This window comes from Hippoglossus stenolepis, chromosome 6 (genome assembly GCF_022539355.2).
Source record: "Hippoglossus stenolepis isolate QCI-W04-F060 chromosome 6, HSTE1.2, whole genome shotgun sequence".
Lineage (NCBI taxonomy): Eukaryota > Metazoa > Chordata > Actinopteri > Pleuronectiformes > Pleuronectidae > Hippoglossus > Hippoglossus stenolepis.
This window is the reverse complement of record NC_061488.1, coordinates 16996118-17016969: the sequence shown is the minus strand read 5'-3', so window position 1 is coordinate 17016969 and position 20852 is coordinate 16996118. Positions and strand designations below refer to the sequence as shown.

The following is a 20852-nucleotide window of genomic DNA, read 5'->3' as shown; positions in this document are numbered from 1 at the left end:
TCTCCCACGGCCACGCAGAGTCGGGTCTGAGCCGCGCGCACGAGCCCTGAGCTGTCGGGAGCGCGCGCAGCGAGTCATGCCTCGTCCGTCGCTCGCGTCGCCGCCAGTGTCAGAGGGAATAAGAGAGAGAGGAGAAGAAGAGGAGGAAGAAGAAGAAGAAGAAGAAGAAAATCCGCCTTTTTAGCCACAGTCACACGCTTTTCTCAGGCAGGGTGCGTGGAGGAGAAGCAGAGACTTCCGGTCAACACGTGTATGATTTGTCTTCCTTCGGTTTGTTTTCCCGTCAGTGAGACAAAAGAGGGCAGGAAGACACGAGAGGAGTACAGCTGATGATGAAGAGGAGGAGTGTGCTGTTCCACATCCTTCATCTCCTGCAGCCCACTGCTCTAACTTGGTGCCTCGGTGTGGGGATGTAAAGCCTTTGGGAAACACTTGGAAAGAACGGACCTGGGCTGGTGTGAGTGTGTCCATTCGCCACCGGGAGCCTGGAGGTCTGTGTGGAGACTAACGCAGGTAAGATCAGAGCCATTATCAGCCTCACTGCTGATCCCCCCCATTCTGATGCTGCCGTAAATACAACAGGGCTTCGTCCAAACAGGGGGTTTCCTGCAGCACGAGCAGGGGGAAGTAGCGTGCACGTGAACGTGTGCACTTAAAATGAAACATGCCTGTGCCAAATCTGACCCATTTTTGATTGGTCCATTGATAACCAAGTGGCCTGTAAGTGAGAGGTGCCATTCCAGCTGCTCGAGGCTGCACATGCACCAACTTCACTGAGAGTGAGGTCTTTAGGATGAAATGTGCAGGAGGAAGAATAAACCTGGTTTCTACACTCAGAGCTGCCTGGTATGAGATTAATGCACATGACCAAGATTAGACACAGTAAACACACACAGCACAAACAGGAACAAATAATCTAGTGTTCTTTATTGCTTTTTAAATGAATAAAACAATAACACAAAACATGGCACACAACACTAGAGAGGGATTTTCTTATCTTCTTTTTCTCTTAAACAATAGGTGTTTCCTGTACAATCTATTTTTAACCATTGTAGTTGTAGTAGTGATCTAGTATTGTACTTAGGCTGATTTTGACTTTAGTAAAAACGTGGAGTATCCATGTTATCACAAATCTTATCACACATCCTATACAAACAATCTGAGAAATGTGTTGTGCACATTTAGCCTTACAACTCCACCACTGTTTTTATTAATGCTTTACTTCATGGATTCTTTATAGCTGTTTTGTTAAGATATGAAAGATGATCTCATCTTTTGATTTGAAACATAATCTCATGTGATTTGCTGATTTTCAACTTAAATATCAAACTAAAAAGAGTAACACTACTTGAAAAATGAGCAAATCCCATGTGCATCCTAGTATTCTAAACCCAAAGAAAAGATGATCTATCATGTCTTTATAAAACACACTACAAAGAATATACGCGAATTAGCATTTATTTAATTATTTGGAATATAAAAATGCACACATGATTTGTTGATTTCATACTTCAATATGAAGCTGAATGAAAATATTTAAAAAATCTGCATCATCAGTCATGTTATAAAGTAGTTAAGTTGAGTATTAGTATCTTCATATTGACACAGTACAGCTGAATGCACTGTAGTGATGGACTTAAGATATTGGGTGTACATTTTAACTAGGTCAAATAAATTCAACATTCTGTTATGTGCCATTTTTACAGCGTGCATGGTGCACTTAATGGTTTTTATGATCAAGAAGTTACAGTGTCACTCAATCCCCAACAGCTTTCCTGACACTGAAGTCTTTACTTTAGGAAGTTAGATACCAGTTATAAAAGTGAAGATATACTTTAAATGTCTGTTGTGTATAACACACGCGCAACAGCATCTTTTCACAGAAATCTCATGCACGTGACAAAAGATGGGGAATGAAGAGGCAGTTTGATCTTTATTTTCTTTCAGATGTTATTTTTCAATATGATTTTCCTGATAGAGAAATAGCCACAAGTCAGAAAAAGTGGCCATGTACAATCATCATCACATCCACAGCTCAGAGACAGTGCTGCAGCCTACATGTGCCAGTTGCAGCTACACCACAAAGCCTCACTACAGATCTCAGTGTTTCACGGGGCATATGTGACATTTTGTTTGTCACACGTTGGGGCTCTGTCATTTTGTGACCATGTTAGGCCGAGTTCACACTGTTCTGTTTTTCACACAGCACAAAGAGTATGCCTTCCCTCATACACCAATATATAGTAAGTAAAATAAAATTATAATAATATCTGGATGCTTTAAGTCCTTATGCATCGGTTTGAATTTAATAATCGATATAATTTCTAATTTTAAATTCATGCTGTTTTCCCACCACATTAAAAATCCCGGCGGTATCTGAGATGAAGACTAAACCCTCTGCCATATGGCGCCCAGTGATCCAGCTACAGTCATAGTTGGAGGTAGCTTAACATAAACAGGAAGAGAGCCTCTAGGGTTACACTTGTGATGGAAAAAAATCAACTACTTGCTCTGGGACAATCTGGCCACTCAGTTAAGAAAAGTGATTAAAATGGGCTGCAGCTACAGTACATCAAACAGACCCTTAAATACCTTTTATCTTATTAGTTCAATTGTGCAGAGGCATCCTCCTCACACTGACTGCACCGGCACTGCTGGTAATCATTCATATAACGATCTATGAATTCGACAAAGACAGCCACAAAGCAAGAGAGATAATCAGCAAACTTGTCAAGTTCATTGTTCTGGACAACGAAACCCTGTCAGTTGTGGAAAATATGGGATTTTGCCGCTAAATGGAACATTTAAAGCCACTGTAGAGTTTGCGGAGCCTTGAAGTTAATGTTTTTTTAACTGGTTGCATCTTAGCAGCTATTTAAAGGAGGCAATTGTTGTGTATTCATAGATTTTATTTATTTGTGTTCATTATTTAGTTACGACTGTAAAATAAAAGAAGTTCTGTGGCACCATTCTCTGTATGTATTTGTTTTTCAAAAGGTTTAACCTGAGCCAGGACACACAACAATTACACCAATCACCACCAGGGTTAGTAGCAAACAGCTGTTAAACTATGTTTGATAGGTTGTTATTGTTTTGAAGGCACTGGTATCAGATGGGTACTCTCTATCACCCGACAAGTGATGTCCAGGTATTGGAATCAGTATCAGGATGGTCAAAATGGTATCAGAACATCTCTTGTAAACATGGCACATCATTGCTGGAACCTAGCTGCTCTCTTATGACTGCCGCACTCTATTTAAGAAAATAGTGTCAAGCTTGGCTGCAATATTAGTTTGTGTAATGCATCCTCACAGGACCTATGGAAATAAAGGACACTTTCTAAACATTTTACATTTTCAGTTGGACCAGCAAATTACAGCTGGTTTGGAAGCTGCTCTCATCAGCCACGATGTGGGTTTAAAACAGCTTCACTCTGGAACCAGTTACCCGTTGAAGGTGTCTTTATGTTATTCATTCCTTGTTTACTGTGGAGAGAAGAGCCCGGCAGACTCCATTAAACTGCACTGCAAAAGCCAATTAGAGCTGAAGTTTGAGATATCCTCAGAGTACCTCTGCACAATACCAGAGATAGCAACTGATGAGCATCAATCAGTGATATTTAATCAGATGTTTTTGATCTTTAGGATCAGAGAGCATCAGTGTGACACATATCCTTGTCATCCTGGATTGATTCATGATTGATTGATGCTTTCCTCACGTTCCCATTGACAAATGATAGTCTGATTGAAGCAGAGATGATCTGAGGCCATTTTTCACCTCCCTGACACCGTTTCCGATACCTGGACTTTACCGTGTCGATCGTGTGACAGTGAGTACCGATCTGATACCAGTGCACTCAAAACAATAACAACTTATCAAACATAGTTCATCTCGTTTGAAGGTTTTTAATAATGTTGAAAAGATGCATTTCAGAATTAATACTTAAACTACACCTTCCTTAATACCTTACTTTAGAGGATACAAAAAAAAATTTTTGTGAAGAATATCCTATTCATGAATATGTAAAATATACGTAGCTCTATATTTGGCGCTATTGGGCGAAGGTATTGAGTTGAAGTAGTGGACCTATCGGTACATTGATCAAGGAGGTTGTATTGCATTCAATTTGTCGGTTTGATGGAGAACCGACAGCAGCAGGATATCGATTCAGTGGAGAGGCCGTCTCTGCTTACCTCTCCTGACCGGAAGATCAGAGGTCAAGGTCACAGACCACCTCTAGAGCTTTCTATTTTCTGACGACCGGAGCTGATAGAGTTTCACTGGTTCCGTTTAGAGACCTCAGTGGAGCAGAGATGGCACCGGGGCTTGAATCTAGATCTGGGCCCCTGGTTGCAGAGCACAGCCTCCAGCTCACCGTGCCTCCCTGCTGTGCATTAGTGAAACGCTGTGATTAAACAGAGGGGGCATTTGCTCACAACCTGTTATTGTTGTTGTTTCGGTCCTTGAGTAGGAGTGCTTGCGTTGTCCGGTTTCATATGCAGTAAGTGGATACTTCTCAATGAAAGCAACTAAGGAGAGTTACTCACTATGGGAAAGTCTTTATACCCTACATGAAATGGAAGCTGTCATCTGGTCTCAGGTTCAATGCCGTCCTGCTCCAAAAACACCATACTGTGTCCGAGATATGTTTTATTCATGGCTTCTATGGATGGATGGATCCAAATGGTGACTGTTGGTGAAAAAACTATGATTTTATTGGTTAAGTGTAGATAACTACACATAATGGTGAGAGTGAAGTGATGAAGATGATATAAATAAACTTCAAAAACCATTTTACTTATTATTATTATTATTTATACTCTCAGTCTAAATTTTTTTGATAAATTGTAAGGAGCTTAATACAAGTCCCCAATACAAAGCAGAGCCTTTGATTCTCATGGAAATCCCCCTTGTGTGAAACTACACAACCTGACGCAGAATGGTGATGATTCATAACCACTGGAAACCAGAGTGTTAAATGGGGAATAGGTATCGAATAATTAATAAGTGAACAAGGGAGTAATATCAGACACCTTTTACCTCTGACTCAGATTTCCATCGATTATATCATTACTGTAAAACTGCTGACTGGGGAATGTTGACACAGGAAATGCAATGTGCCCTCACACTGTTATCACCATCTTCTGGTACTGCAGTAGCTGCTCAACTAGACTTAAAGGTCCTATAATGTATGAAGTGAGCTTTTCACAGCTTTTGGGATTATAAAGCAGGTCTTGGTGTAATATAAATACTGTAAGAGTATTAAAGTGCTCAATTGATGGAGAAACGCACACAGCCCATATTCACAAACTGGCATAAAATGAGACGTCAGGACGTCCATAACTTTGTGATGTCACAACGAAACAGCCACGCTCCCAGCACAGCCCACCAGGACCCCCAGTCCCAGATCGCAGTGTTGACCATAGTGGAGGGCTTTTATCATGACCTGTGGTTGGCCTGGCTATGTGTCACTCAGCTTGAGCCTCTCTTCTGATTGGCTAGCTGACCTGTTGTTGATGTTTTGTAGTTCTTAAAACCAGACTTATAGATATTAACACTTAAATAAAAACACCAGAAAAGTGTAATATAGTAGTCCTCTAAATTGACTTTATCCAGGAAATCGCTTAAATAATTCACCAACTTTAAAAGAAATAAATGTACTTTTATTGGAGACAAGCCACTGGAGCACAGAGGATGTGAATTTTTCATTTCAACCACACAATGAAATTTAACAGACCGCATAAGAAGACTTGACACAGATTATGGAGTTCATTATACTGAGTAAATATTAAACTGTCGGAGGCACACCGGGCTCTGCTCTACATAACCTGTCGCTGAAGCTGTGGGGTGCACGGTGGTGTCTTCCTCTGTAATGTATTCTGTCTTTACAATCAGGTAAACTAGGCCGGATTTATCCTTGTCGACCTGCTGTGGCCTTCTGAGTCTTCCTGGCTTCCTGGCTCGGTGTGGGATACAGTTATGTTTAAATGCCATATTTATTTTTATTACAGCCTGCATTTTCACTCATGGAATAGGCTTTTTTGCATTTATGAATATTATGTGGTAGCCCATTTTTCTGTCTGTCTGTAGTGATACATTTAACTAGACCATTTTGTACAAATACATATTCCTGTAGGTAAAGTCAAAACCTTATGAAGTCAAAAATATATATTTAGCTATAACTCTGTCTCTGATAAACAGCTCGGCATACACACACTAACTAACTTCATAAGGCGAACTTTCATGTTTTTTTCCACTGAATGCTTTCTTCTAGACTGAGGCAGTTGCTATGCAACATAGAAATAAGAGATGCAGTCTGGTTCCAGTGCAGTGAAGCAGACTATCTAATGTGATGGTGGTTTGCCAATGGGCTGATCTTGGTAACACAGTAAGCTATCTGGCTGTCATGTAAATAAAAACTGCTTAGTGGCCTTTAGTGATTTTCTATGTAAAGATGAAAAACAACATAGTTTACAGGTTCTGTAAAGGACTGTATTTATGAATATGCTAATATTTTTTTCTTCTTCTTCAACTGATTGTTAAAAGATGGATGTTTTACTCAATGATCTTAGTGTATTTGCAATGGAGGCTTTAAGTTTTCACGCTACACTGGTGTAAAGGCTGATTTATATGTCTGCGTATGATTGACCCAGACCTACGCTGTCACCTATATTCAAGTGGCCTACGCTGATGTGAGTATTTATACTCGTGCTCTTGTGTGTCTGCGTCGCTCTGCAATCACACAGTAGATGGCCATGAAGTTGTATGTCGCTGTGTTGAGTGTCTTTGTGTATTTCAAACAATGATGACTGAAACTGAGCAGATCATGGTGGACTTTCAGTTCAATAAATATTAAACAACAGTTAATTTTACTGAAACTTTCTTCGATTCCACTCAACTCAATTGTGCCTAGGAGAAAATGCGATGCTACCAATCACAGTTGTCATCAATACATGTTTAGTGAGGTGCACTTTAGGCTATGGCACACCTCAAAGGCAATAGGTTTTGCGACCTTACTATACCTGTACTGTGATTCTACACAAATGTAAACTTCTTTTTCCTAACATAGGCCGTCCACGCACACCCTCCATCCTCTCCGGTCTTGTGCCCTTCGGTCAAGTTGTTGCCATGACAGCCCATCTGTCTTCATCTCCTGTTCTCTGCATCTTCTCCAGGTGTTTCTAGGTTTTCCTCTACTCCTCTTGTCGTGTAGCTGCGATTCAAGCCGCGGACCTTCACCTTCATTGAAGACTAAAATATTGAAGACTAAGAGTCTTGTGATCATCATAACAATCATCTGACAAACATTTTGGAGTGAGATTACATAGATAAGTGAGGCCAGAAAGTGGTTGTTCATTTAAAGTTTTGCTGCTGAATACATACAGTATGTCCAAGATTAAAGAACATAAACAAACAGTAATATTAGAGATCGGTCAACATAGTTAAAAAAAAAAAAAGACAGACAAGAAATAGAATTTAAATATCTATAAATCTGAAAGCAGTGCAGTAACCTTAGTGTTTTCATAATTGCTTTAAAGTGAGATGGAGAAATGAATAACCGCCCTGACATTTCCCATATAAAAGCATTAGAGGGCTGTGTAAGTACTGGGCAGCCCCTAGCCTGAGTGTTTATAACTGTGTAAAAGTGGTGCTGGGTGCTGCTGCAAAAAGCATACCTGCTGAGTAGACCTTCATAGTACAGAAACTGTCATGGGTAAGCATCAGAGATGTAATATTAAACACTAGTACTGTGCTCTGCCTCCTAGGGTGCAGTATTTACCCCTCTGACAGCTCCGGGGATGAGTGGCTGGTCTGGCTATAAAAGACCCCATGCATCACACCTGTCGGCAGGGAGCTTATAAAACAGGTCCACTCCCCTTCTTCTACTCCAGCTCCTGCCAATTTGAAGCTGAGGGATGTGGATCAGCACCACTCATGTACATCAGCGTTCACTGTGCACCACACCCAACACACTGAGCAACATGGCACTGATGGTTAAAATATGGCATGACAAATTCTTGGAACAGGTTTCTGTGTAATTACTGCTTTGATCTCATCCATCTCTGCCTTTGATTTGATGGGTAAATCCATCTTTACGCCTGCCAAAATCTGTCCAGACACACTCGCCTCCTCTCTTTATCTCAGCTGATTATCGTTGGAGATGAACAATGAAAAACCATTTGTCCTTTTTCTCAGTAGTTCAATATGTGACTAATGTGCAAAGTGATAAATTATTCATCAGGAGAAGACTTACTCTGTGCCTAGAAAAAAAAGTGAATGCTGACTATGTGAATTGAAAAACAAAACACTGGTTAGAACGCACTGTCATACATACAGGTGAGCGACCAGGAGTAATTTCGGTTCTATGTAATGTGCTCTGCAGCTTTGCTCATGGAACATATCTGATCTATAATACTGGATCATCTTAAGCAAGTGTCTTTATTTAACTTCTTATTGCTTTATTATTTGCCATTTTTTGTACCACAGCTGATACCAAATCTAATCAGGTCAAAATATGATTTATTTACGGTACCTTTGCTCTGAAGCAGTTCTTTGTGTTGGGATATAAACAGTTCATGTGAGCTCAGGGAAGTGGAAAATGAGTAATCATTAAAAGACAGGGCACTTTTCCACTTTCCAATCTCCCTTGTATCAACACCTCCATGAATTTGTGCAACTCTATTAAAATTCAATATCCTGATGTTTGAGCACAAGTGTTTACAGCGTGTGTGTAATTGTTGGTGCTGATTTCCCCTGTGTAGAGGACAGATTTGGCTTAGAGGCCCATGGGATTGTGGGCCTCAAGCTGTTAGATTCACTAGGGTTACAAAGACCATCAGTCAAGGGTTTAAATATAACCAGTCCTACAACTACTACTAATGCTATTCTTATTACTACCACTAATACTTCTACTTCTACTAATGCCACTTCTACCAGTACTCAAACGTTACTACTACAACTGCTATGAATTACTCCTTAGTGCTCTGACAATGTGTAGCATCGTATTTGTCATTACCTTCATTGTTTCTGGATTAGTTGTTGAATATCCTGGCAGTTTACGTTAAACAAAGGTTTCCTCTGGTAAAGACAGCTGACATGTTGCTTCTACTGAGAGAAAGTAAAGAGAAAAACAGGGAGAAGAAGGAATATAATGAGATATGATCTTGGGAAGTTCAGTCAAAAAACAAAAACCAAGAGAGTTGAACAACAGAGCATATTCTCTGACGGGTTGCTAATGAGGGTTTGAAAAGAGGCAGAAATGTTACCGTGTGTGCTCTGTAGCATCACTAGGAGTCTGAAGAAAATCTTCTCAGTTATGACTGCCAGTATTTACAGTGTGTGTTCTTTTTCACACTAAAAGCTACTGCGACCGTTGTATCAATATACAAAATGAGCTGCTTGGCTTTAAGCCGGGAGACTTAAGAGGATGATATGTCATCATGGTTATTATGATCCTGGACATCTCAAGTGTTACTATAGATAAGGTGCAGATCTTTAGAATATCAGTGTCTCTGTGAGAACATTAAACCTACAAACTCAAACAGTCCTGCCCACATTTGGGTCGGAGGTACTACAAGAAGGCAGGCTCTTACGTAAATGTCAGATATTTACAGCCAACAGTCAATCATATTCTGTGGCACAGCAGTTGCTGCAAATAGTGACAATTCTCTTTGTGATGCAAAGCCAAACCCTAATTTATAGTAATCCAATCCACTAATCATATTTAATTCAATCCATTATCCCAGGAATTACAATGATTGGATGATTCTGCAGCAAGGGCCAATGACATCACGCAGTGCACATGTAGGATGTGGTGTATTCTTAATTTAGCTTGGCAGATTGTGGCAGATTGGCCAAATAATGATTCAATTTTCCAACTTCCGATATGTACGTGCTTGGTGGAAGAGTTGGAAAATTGGAGTGGGGACGGTGCCAATGGCATCTTTTGTCCATCAATTGCCTTTGCTGGCTACTGAATTATGTCAAGCACTGACCAATGTTTCACCATAAATCGAAGGTGCATTAAGGCTAATTTATGCTGCTTTTACATAGGAAAATTCTTCTATGTGTCCTTTATGGTGGTATGTTGTTAGGCATTACATCCACTAGAAGGCAGCCAGAGGTGAAATTTTCTGATAACAACCAACATGTTGGTGAAGGTTTGTCCCTGTCTCAAGTTTGATCTGGTCTGAGCTGTGTGCTGCGCCCTCTAGAGGAATCCTGCAGTAACCGGTTGTCTATTTAACCAAATCTCTGGCCCGTCTGTAGCAACACATTATTAGCTGTTTGATAATGTAGTCCAGCTACATTGTAGAGAGTTTAAAATACATTATCATTCTGATACTTTGACTGTGAAGTTCAGTCCAACTTTCAGCTTTCCAACTTTACATTTGCTATGTTCTTTTACATGTATTCTTGAACATGTATGCCTGAATTGCATGTTACCACTTACCACTGTGTTGTAGTTAACAAAACAGAAAACAAGCAGATGTTTGTCTGTCTGAGGGTTGAGATGGAGACAAGGCTAATTTATATATTCATTGATTAGCAAACACTTAATGAGTCGAGGGTGACGACTCATACCCAAGCCATTTTTAAGGCCATGAAGGGAATCTTTTTTCATGGGAAAAAAAACGGAATTTATAATATTAAGGAATAAAGATCCCTTTTCAGGGTTTAATCAATGCCAGGAGAGGAATCTCCCCACAGTAAATCCAGCTGTTCCCAGAGGCAGAACAACTTCAGTTGCTTATAAACATCCTGGAATAACCTTGTTAGACCTTATTGAAATGTCTTGTATTTAATTGAAAGCTGACATTGTCCCTCTAGAGCCTCAGGTCAGCCCAAGCAGGAAGGCTTAGTGTTATTTTCCACTGCACTCTGCCTATGTTGGAACATGACTTATCTTGATTATGGAGCACACTGTTGGATAAATGGTCTTCTATTTTCTGCTGCAGGAAATATTATGTGACAATCCAAACCAGAAAAACAAAACAGCCAAAGGGCCGGTTCCTTTACTGAGACTGAAATGTTTTTTTTCTTGGTTCTAGTTAAACCGTCCAACACACAACAAAACCAAGATAACAGTTTATTGTTATGTAACAGGACAGAAAAAAATAGACCGCATAGGTGTTGATAAAGTCATTTACGAAATACAATGTAAATATATGAATTTCTTTGTCAAGCCAAGGTGGTTACGTTTCCCCCCTGGCCGTTAGTTAGTTAGTTAGTTAGTTAGTTAGTTAGTTAGTTAGTTAGTTGGTTAGTTAGTTAGTTGGTTGGTTGGTTGGTTGGTTGGTTGGTTGGTTAGTTAGTTAGTTAGTGGCCCTACACATCCTAAACATTTGGTCACTTAAATATTTGTACTTAGATTCCACTATTTAAAGTTGTATATAAATGTATCTCAAACCACAACTATGCACAGCGGTTTAAGTTAAAGAGGGTAAATTACATCGGGTAAATTCCTCTCTGCAGCACTTTGGTTTCGATTTCAGCTTCCTGACTTCGCTGGGAGTGTTCCCCTCTAAACCAAGCCACAAGGGAGAGGGCTAGAAAATGTTCCCCTAGGAATTGGGACACCACTCGCTATGTCATCAGCAGCAAGTGACAAACGTTATAAACCAACATTATAATAGTGACACATCTGATGACAACTGCAGGACAGACAGGACAAATTGATCTATTGATCAATACACAGTCAGTCAGTGTGTTTACATTGGTTATTTCAATGTAACATTGGTCCTGTCCATCCTTCTACTGAAAACATTACAACATGAGCCGGAAAGTTTTTTCTGAACTTCATATACGGGAAATGGGAATAACAAAAGTTACTCATTCCTCTCACTAAGACTGTTTGTTTTGATGGTGTAAATAGCGATTTTCCTGAAAGCTTGTCACAGCGATTCAATTACATTTTCATTTGCTGCTGGATTAAAATAAGGTATTATAAAAGTAAATAAAAATGTATGGTTACTTTGCAAGATTTCATACTTAAGTTTATGACCATTTTGATTTGCTTCGTCCGTTCGTAAAGCATTCAGGAATTGCCGTCTACCCATTTGTCCTGAAGGGACCTGAATACAGTACGGTTGAAGGGGTGTTTGAAGTGCTAGATGGCCACTACCCCTACATCACATAGAGAAAGGGGACAACGCAAACAAAGGGGTAGGGTCAAGTGGTAGGGCTGAGGGGGGAATTGGGACAGGGCCATAGACTTGTTAAAGCACAAAGAGCACACGTGCAAGTAATAACATTGACAGTGGCTCCACTCCATTAAGTGTGCCACCATGTTATTGAGTGCAGCATGCACACGTAAATGGAATGCAGCCATCATTATTATTACCGATACTAAAACTAAAGTGCTAGATGAATAATACAGCGGGTTTTTAGAGCTTTTTTTCACAACTGTCTGCTGTGGCTGTGAGTGAAATTATGCGAGTGATGATCGTGAACTAAAACAGTAACGTTCAGGACAAGATGAGCTAAACAGTGAACTGAGAGTTGCTGTAAAACCTGTGTAGTACCAGGGGCTGTCAGAGCTGTGTTGTACTTCTCTGTAGGTTCTTCACTGAGCAACCGTATCTCACTGAACGGAGGATCTTTTGGGTTGATTCTGAATCCGATACTGATTAATACCGATATATCGACTGAAAATTGACAATGATTCCTAAGATGATGTTGTCAAAGCCCTATTTAAGGTGGCAGAGACATCTCACACAAGCGCATTAACAGAGAACACAAATGAAAAAACGGAGATACAATCCCAACGGAAGTGAGCGATAATGGATGTTGACAATGAAACGTGCAGAGTTGCTTTCTGTAGAAGCCAGTCGCAATTGAAAATGTGATGCTTGTCTATTAGTACATGTAGTGCACTTTTACTCTCAGTCCAAGAGCTGGAAAGTTGTTGATCTGGAACTCTGACTCCCCGACAATAACACAAATACTTAATAACTGGGAAAAAACGTCACTCCATCTTCACTGCTTAACCCGTGTACTCTAATCTGGTGTTTTTCCTACATCAATCTTTGTTGCTTCTAAAACTATTTGGAGCCAGTTCAGATGAACTTTGGGGGGATTTGGACTCAAGCTGTGGTGGATTGTGCGACACTGTTGCAATGTTTAGTGTTAGACTCAGCTGAGGTTTGAGTCCACAGTCAACACACAAACTGTGTCTATCCCAACCACCTGGGGATTCCTGGATCAAAGCTATCTGTCATTCTTTTTATATCCCAGCCTGCTTTCATGTGTTTTCTTTTTTTCAGGGTGTGATAACACTTTTCAACACAGTATGTTTTCTTTGATCATCTCTATGGTGAAATGTCAGCGGAAAAGTTTCTTTGTTATCATCTTTTTTTAGGATCTTCTTGTGTTTGTTATCATGCTATAACTACTGAACAATTTAAGTCTCGACTAGAAATGTCTCCAATACCGATACCAGAATTGGAAATGTCTCAGATACCGATACCAGGATCAGTGCCAAGTATTGAAAGTATATAAGACACTAGTGTTGCCAATTGTTATTTATTTCTAGCTTTATTTAAATGTGAAGTTGCTGTTTTATACTGTTCCTGTGCTGTTTAAGACTTTAAAAGGTCTTTTGTATTTATAAATTGTGGCTGCATTTAGCAGCTAATTAAAGGAAGTAATTGTTGTGTATTTGTAGATTTATTTATTTGTGTAACGTTTCAGTTATGACTGAAAACGCAACACAAAACGCAACACAACAATGATAGCAATCATCACCTCTGTACAGGGTTGGTAACATACAGCTGTTAAAATATGTTATATATGTTTTTTGATTCACTGGTATCGGATCTGTTATCATTATCAGCTGATGCAAAAAGTCAAGGTATCTGTGTCAGGAAAATAAAAATGGCAGGTCCTCTCTAAGGAGGCAGCCATGTTTTTTACAGTAGCCCAAAACTGGACAAACTGAAGACCTTTTGAAGGCTACCACAGGTTCTCTTTCATGTTTGGAAGGGGAGGGTGAGGTGAGGGGTTATTCAGCTGCAACATGCAACTTCACCACTAGATGTCACTCAGTTCTACACGCTGAACCTTTAACTTGAGCTAAGTGGGATAGATTTGTAATTCAGAGTTCAGATTGAGGTTTGCCCTCACATCACTCTGTTTTACCACTGGCTGTCAGATGTCGTTTTAGCATCCTTTCAGTCGTACAGTGTTAATGTGGTGCCATTATTTGATTGCTAACCCACGGTGCCACACTCCTGATTCATGTGGTTACACGGTTCCTGCAGGGGGAGCTCACACAATGCTGCTGTATAACCTTGTGCTTCAGCAGGACTGAATCTGATTGGCTCATAGTTGAGAGAGAGAGAGAGAGAGAGAGAGCTGTAGATGAGTGGAAGTGAGAGCAGGGTGATGATGACGTTGCTCTTGTTATTTCCAGTGTCCCCTCTCAAGGGTCTTGCCCACAGCACATCAGTGTTTGGACAAGCCAAAAGACAGGAAATAGATGTGACACCATGCTCCAGCTGTGCCAAGCATTTTTCACACCACAGTGGATGAACCAAAGTCATCCTCCTCTGAAGAGTGTCTCTGCCTGGAACTGTGTTATACTGGAAATGACCCTCACAAAACTCAACAAAATTGGAGCAACCTACTCAGTTTTTGTAGAGAGCTACTTCTACGTTTTTTTGAGTAGTCGACTGTCTATTGAGGACAAAATCAAGTTGAAAAACAGAAACACCTAATACAATAAAGAGAAACCCAGTAAATCAACATGATGGATGACATGACAGCTCCCCCAAAGTGCAGTTAAAGCCTCCCAATCGCCACCCGATGCCTCCTCCATGTTACTGGATGAGACATGGACCAAACTAAAACTTCAACATTCACATCAAATAATTTTTTTTCAAAGATGCTTTCTGTCATTTTAGTTTTTATCACTTCGTTTAAGTGTTAATTATTTATGGTAATTTTGGTTCTAACTCATTATTTGATGCTATTAAAATGGAGAGAAACTTCTTGATTGACAGCTGAGACTGACTCGCGATTGGTCAAGCGAGCAGCTCCATCCCCCAATCACTACTGCGCAGACTGTGGCTTTAGTGACTTGTCGTTCATCTTTACATCCAGATTATGATCAACACCATAAAATGCTGTGCTAACACTTCAGATATTGATTATTATTTATCATCAGAGATATTTAGTCTATAAATTGTTAATTTTCAGTCAGCCCCAAACTCCCGCTTGATGAATGACTTAAACTATTAATTCATTATTAAAATTCTAAACATAGCTAATTCTAAACATTTAAAAATGTCATTTACTTCAGGATGATTTTAATTTGATTTATTCATTGCATCATGTGCAATGTATTCCCCTCATACCTTTTGTCAATATTTATATCTCCCTGTGCACCACTGGAGCAGTTTGGACTCAGTGTTATTGAAACAGCAGTTGCACACGACTGTAACTTAAGTCTTGCTCTGCAGACAGATTCCTGTTCTGTTTTAACTACATGAAATGGATGGCTTCAAGTATTAACAGTGATAATTAAACTGTTGTGATTAATGTAACACTATTAGTCCACTGGGATGAGGAATTATGTATGATTAAGGATTATTGTCCTTAATCATAATATAATTTTCTTTTTATTCTGCTGACTCCCTCTGTCTCTGATCACTGTGTGTCCCTCTCTTGTCTCTCCCTCTCTCCAGCCTCAGGCTTATAAAGGAACTGGCCCGGCTCTGCCATCCTCCCCCTCCAACGTCCCACTGTGTCACTCCACTGCCATGTTCCTTTCCCGCTGTGTCCAACCCATGGAGAATGCACGCCCACCCAGATAGGATGCCTGCCTTGCCCGAAGCCCTGCATCCCCTCCTACCCATCACCACCTCCTCCTTCTCCTCGTGTGTACCTGCTTTTGCCAACAGTTCCTCGAGGCGCCCGCCCTGCCCCGCTCCAACATGGTGGATGAGGTAACCACCATGAAGGATGACGTCATCAACGCCAACACGCTGGCTTGGCTGGTCTGCTCCGGCGTGTCCATCCTGGCCAACACTTGGAGCATCCTCAGCGTCAGTGCCAAGCAGAAGAAGTGGAAGCCACTGGAGTTCCTCATCTGCACACTGGCGGGCACGCACATCCTCAACATGGCCATCCCCATCACCATGTACTGCGTCATAACGCTGCGCCGCCATCACTCCAATTACGAGTGGAACGAGGGTCTATGCAAGGTGTTCGTCTCCACCTTCTACACTCTCACTTTGGTCACCTGCTTCTCCGTCACCTCACTGTCATATCACCGCATGTGGATGGTACGCTGGCCTGTGAACTACAGGTAAGATGGTTTCTGAAGATGGTTTTAGATACTGTATCTGTCTCTGAGTGTTGTTGTGGTCCTCACACCACTAAAATGACATTAAATATTATGGCATCAACATTTCTTTCCACAAACAATGTTGTGGTTCCAACAAAACAGAAGATATAATCACCATGAAAAACTGTTGACAGTGTGATCTTTAGATGATCTCCATAGCAGTGTGACGAAACATGTTTTTTGTTGTTATGCAAAAGGGAACTAACATTTTCGGACACATCTGCACATTCTACACACACATTTTAACCAGATATATTCTGTAATTACAAATATTCCAAGAAGAACAATTTGTGAAAAGACATTTTATGAGCTAATATCCTCCAAGGCTAAACACAATATCTGCCAAAGACACCTAGAGAGTTTATATTCTGACATTTATTTTAATTTTAGTCCTCTCCCTGCATTTCTGAGCAGGTTCCTCAGGGGGGAGGGACCACTGTTTAGATCAATGTCACTTGTTGGCCTGTTTACATGTGTTTTTGAGGGGGATGCTCTGCATCAGGTGAAATCTCTCATACCAACACCTCTGCTGGTTGCAGTTATTTGGGGTAACACAGACTGAGGCTCTGCCAGCTCTGGCTTCGTTCTTCATTTGGCTCTACACAACAAGTGATATTACAAAGTAACTCTGAATAATCAGGATGAGGTTCACCTCACATTAACATTCAGCACTCTGCTGCAGTAACACCATGCTGGTCTTGTTAGACCTCCAAGACATCTGCTGTTGACACGTAATCAGATGTTCTGAGCATCAACTCTGCTTCCTCCACAACAAGCTTTTCACTGTATTTCTGTCTGTATTCAGGGATTCATGAGAGCTGCTTTAAGATAACTCAATACACAATGTTTGGTCTTGTTGTATTAACAAATACTTCTGATTACACAGTAATACTATTATGCTGCAATTTTTCTTTCATCATTATTTTTTTTACCTGGTATTTTATCTGCAATGATACATCATAATGATAATCAAACAATTAAAACATTGGTCACATGAAATGATCAGTATACACATTTTAATTTGTGTATCTTTAGATCATCTCTAGTCATCAGACACAGAACAATCATTTGCGGATGCATTTATACTGTGGAAAATACAGGTTGAGCACATATGAAATCATATTCATATCTACTGTGCTTGCTGGTGTAGAAGCTGGTCCTGTGGCACATGTGGTGAGAATGACTTTTCTATTGCCTGTCTCTTCCTTCTCAACAAGGCCTGATTGTACTTCCTGTGGCATCAGGCCTGCAGATGCTCAGCCTACAGTCAGATTGGCCAATTTCATAGCTCTATGCAGATAAGCTCATATGAAACAAGATATGCAAACTTCCTTTTAAATCTATGCTCAATCTTGTTATCTATATTGCTTGTGCAGCTGTCGCTGTTGGTTAATGCCCACACAGAGATATCAGGCTTTACGCAAATGCTTTTATCTCCCTCGTCTGTTGTCTCACTCATCTGACTATATTGTCTCATCTCCTGTCTGGAAACACTGTCTTTTCCTCTCAGCAGCTCGTCTGCTTGTCTTCAAGTCACTCTTCACACTGGTATGATACAGTGATGGCTCAGGTGATGCCCTGCGTAATTGCTCTTCATCTTTCATTTAAATTGCCCCACGTTTGCCTTGCTGAGCTTGCACCGCTGCCTTTTCTCTGACATTAACTCACACTGAAGGCCTGATTATGAATTCCTACCTTGTAGTTCGGCAGCTGTTCTCATCGCCCCGCGCTCGCTATCTCTTAGGAGCATTTTCCCTCGCAACGCTCGTTCTCTGGTAATAGATTCAAGCAGCTTGGTGACGTAACCTTCCCATCATATGTACCCCAGGCACATTCAGGAAAGGCTAGCATTATTACTCACGGTGACAACAAGACCCACTTGTCTTTGCACAGAGCCACAGTGCAAAGATAGAGGCCACCGCTGCCCCCTCTGTGCCACTCACACTGTGTCAGTGCGTATAAGCTAATGAATTACTAGCTCCATATATTTTGAACTATATTTTTGATTTATCTCGTATCAGGCCAGTGCTCCTCGGGAGGATTGTAATGAGAGGAATACCAGGATAGATGACATGCTCTGGTTCTCTACAGGGAGACAGATTGGGTTTCCTGCCAAAACTGCTCCCAGACAACTGATACTGAACGGAGACTTTACTGTATTCCTTCAAAAACACAAATGAAACAGGAGAGGTACATTTATGGTGGCTGTAGTATTCTGCCCCTTGTTATTATTATATACACTTTTAATGCAGGTCCATTTATAGATGCTGGACTGATGTGACGAAAAAGGATTAAAGAAGTCATGCAATAGATTGTATCTCTGAATTCTACAAGACACAATTTTCTTCTGTATGTAATTTCTTGCTGATGCCTTGAACCAGCTCATGAAAACGTTAGGTCTAAAGGTTTTGACAAGATGGCACAATCTTTCTTCATGTTTTGGAAATGAGAACACCAGTCGCTGCCTGCCACGTTTATAGATGTACGTGTGCTGCCAGTGCAAACCTTGAACAGTGCCCCACCCAGAGGACACAGACACATTCGGCAAATTGCTCGACTGTAACAATTACTTGGAGGTGAGAGGAAATAGAAATCCCTTCGAACTGAAATAGACCCAGATGACAAATAGACCGAGGAATGTGAAAAGCAATCTTTTGCCATCAGCAAAGCATTGATCGCTTTGCATTCAACTTCAGTTCATCTAAGTGATGACCATGAAGTTTTGTGGCCCGGTCAGAACATGGTGTAGCTTTATGATTGTACTCTCTGCTGAAATATTTATTTACAGTCTGTCTTCTGCTTATGAAATAAAAGCATTAAATAGTTTTAAGCAACACACATCTTCCCACCTTTTACTATTATCTAATTTCATATAATTTCTCAACAAAAGTTTCTATATATTGTTTATGTACTTTCATACTGTCTATTTTAAATCATTCCAGCATATACATTTAGTATTTGTGGCCCAAGCACTAGCACAGTTTGTATTAAGATGCATCAGAGTCATGGTCAAGAAGAAGACTTACAGGAGGTGCAAACAAGTCTAAAGCTAATTTCACCTGAAAGCCTGAAAACAGTTCAAATGACTTCATGCTAAAATCTATGGTTCTTCCTGCAGGTTGAGTAACACCAAGAAGCAGGCGGTGCACACGGTGATGGGCATCTGGATGGTCTCCTTCATCCTGTCCACTCTTCCAGCAGTGGGCTGGCACGACACCATCAACCGCTTCTACACCTCCGACTGCAGATTCATCGTGACGGAGATCGGCCTGGGCTTCGGCGTGTGCTTCCTGCTGCTGATCGGCGGCAGCGTGGCCATGGGCGTGATCTGCATCGGCATTGCTCTCTTTCAGACCTTTACCATTCAGGCGGGCCACAACGCAGACAAAAACAAATTTAACGTCCCGACCATAGTGGTGGAGGATGCCCAGGGGAAGCGTAGATCATCCATCGATGGATCCGAGCCTCTCAAGACGTCTCTGCAGATCACCTACCTGATCAGTGGCATCGTCTTCATCTACGACTTCCTGACTGGCTTCCCCATCCTGGTGAGTTCACTGCCCTTATCTGCAGTTACTAATAGAGCTGGTCCCAACACTTATAGTTCAATAGTTTGTGTATTTCCTGGTTAAACATTTATGCAGATGTTAGACTTTTGGATCAGTAATGACTGAGAGTGCTAATATCTGTTCTTCCACAAGATCAATTAGATTTAACAAACACAGGTGGTGCAGCATTTCCTGTTGGTTTAGAGGCATATCCTGACTGTTTCCCCATTTGTATCAAAATGTTTTACCCTGTTTCTACACTAGCAGCTGTATTTCCTGATGTTGAAGGAACCATCCATCCATCAGCTTTTGAGGGTGCTACAAGAACACATTTCATTTTTTCCATTTTCTAAGACAATGTACACGTGTTGTTATATATGATATATATATAAAATGTATAGATTTCCATATGAGTCAGATGGTGACTGGCTCTTAGAAAACAGCCACACACACACACACACACACACACACACTCACACACACACACGCACACACACACACACACACACACACACACACACTAGCATACAGTGAGGTCAGGCTGATGGCAGCCATTTTTGTGACCTCTTTGTCACTCAGACCGTTTGCTGAGAGAGAGAGAGAGAGAGAGAGAGAGAGAGAGAGAGAGAGAGAGAGAGAGACAGAGATGGTTGTGATAAAAATAAGAGATTAAAGGGATAGTTCACCGAAAAAAACTCATTGTCTACTATTACATTTGACTTCAATTGTATTGTATTCTGCTGCAACACTGTTTACCCCTGAGACTCCAGAAGTGTTTTGTGGACTCAAACACTTCACCCACCCCTCCATCGGCATAGTGGTGAGTAGATAATGATAAATAAAGATGAATTTTCATTTTTCTGTGAACTATCCCTTTATGGTGAAAAGAAAAGTCGGTGGAGCTTCTCCACTGTAGCTCCAAAATCTATATCATACTGTTTTATTATTTACATGGA

At 40.7% G+C, this 20852-nt stretch overlaps 1 protein-coding gene across 1 annotated transcript in view; it reads left to right on the top strand.

The window, feature by feature from the left end:
• The window catches only part of LOC118111493 (probable G-protein coupled receptor 153), a 34939-nt gene continuing 14087 nt past the window's right edge, over positions 1-20852 (top strand). The window contains exons 1-3 of the mRNA XM_035160147.2: positions 1-513; positions 15687-16309; positions 19467-19896. Coding sequence (XP_035016038.1) covers positions 15936-16309; positions 19467-19896 — 804 coding nt within the window. The 5' untranslated portion in view covers positions 1-513; positions 15687-15935. The remainder of the gene's footprint in view (positions 514-15686; positions 16310-19466; positions 19897-20852) is intronic.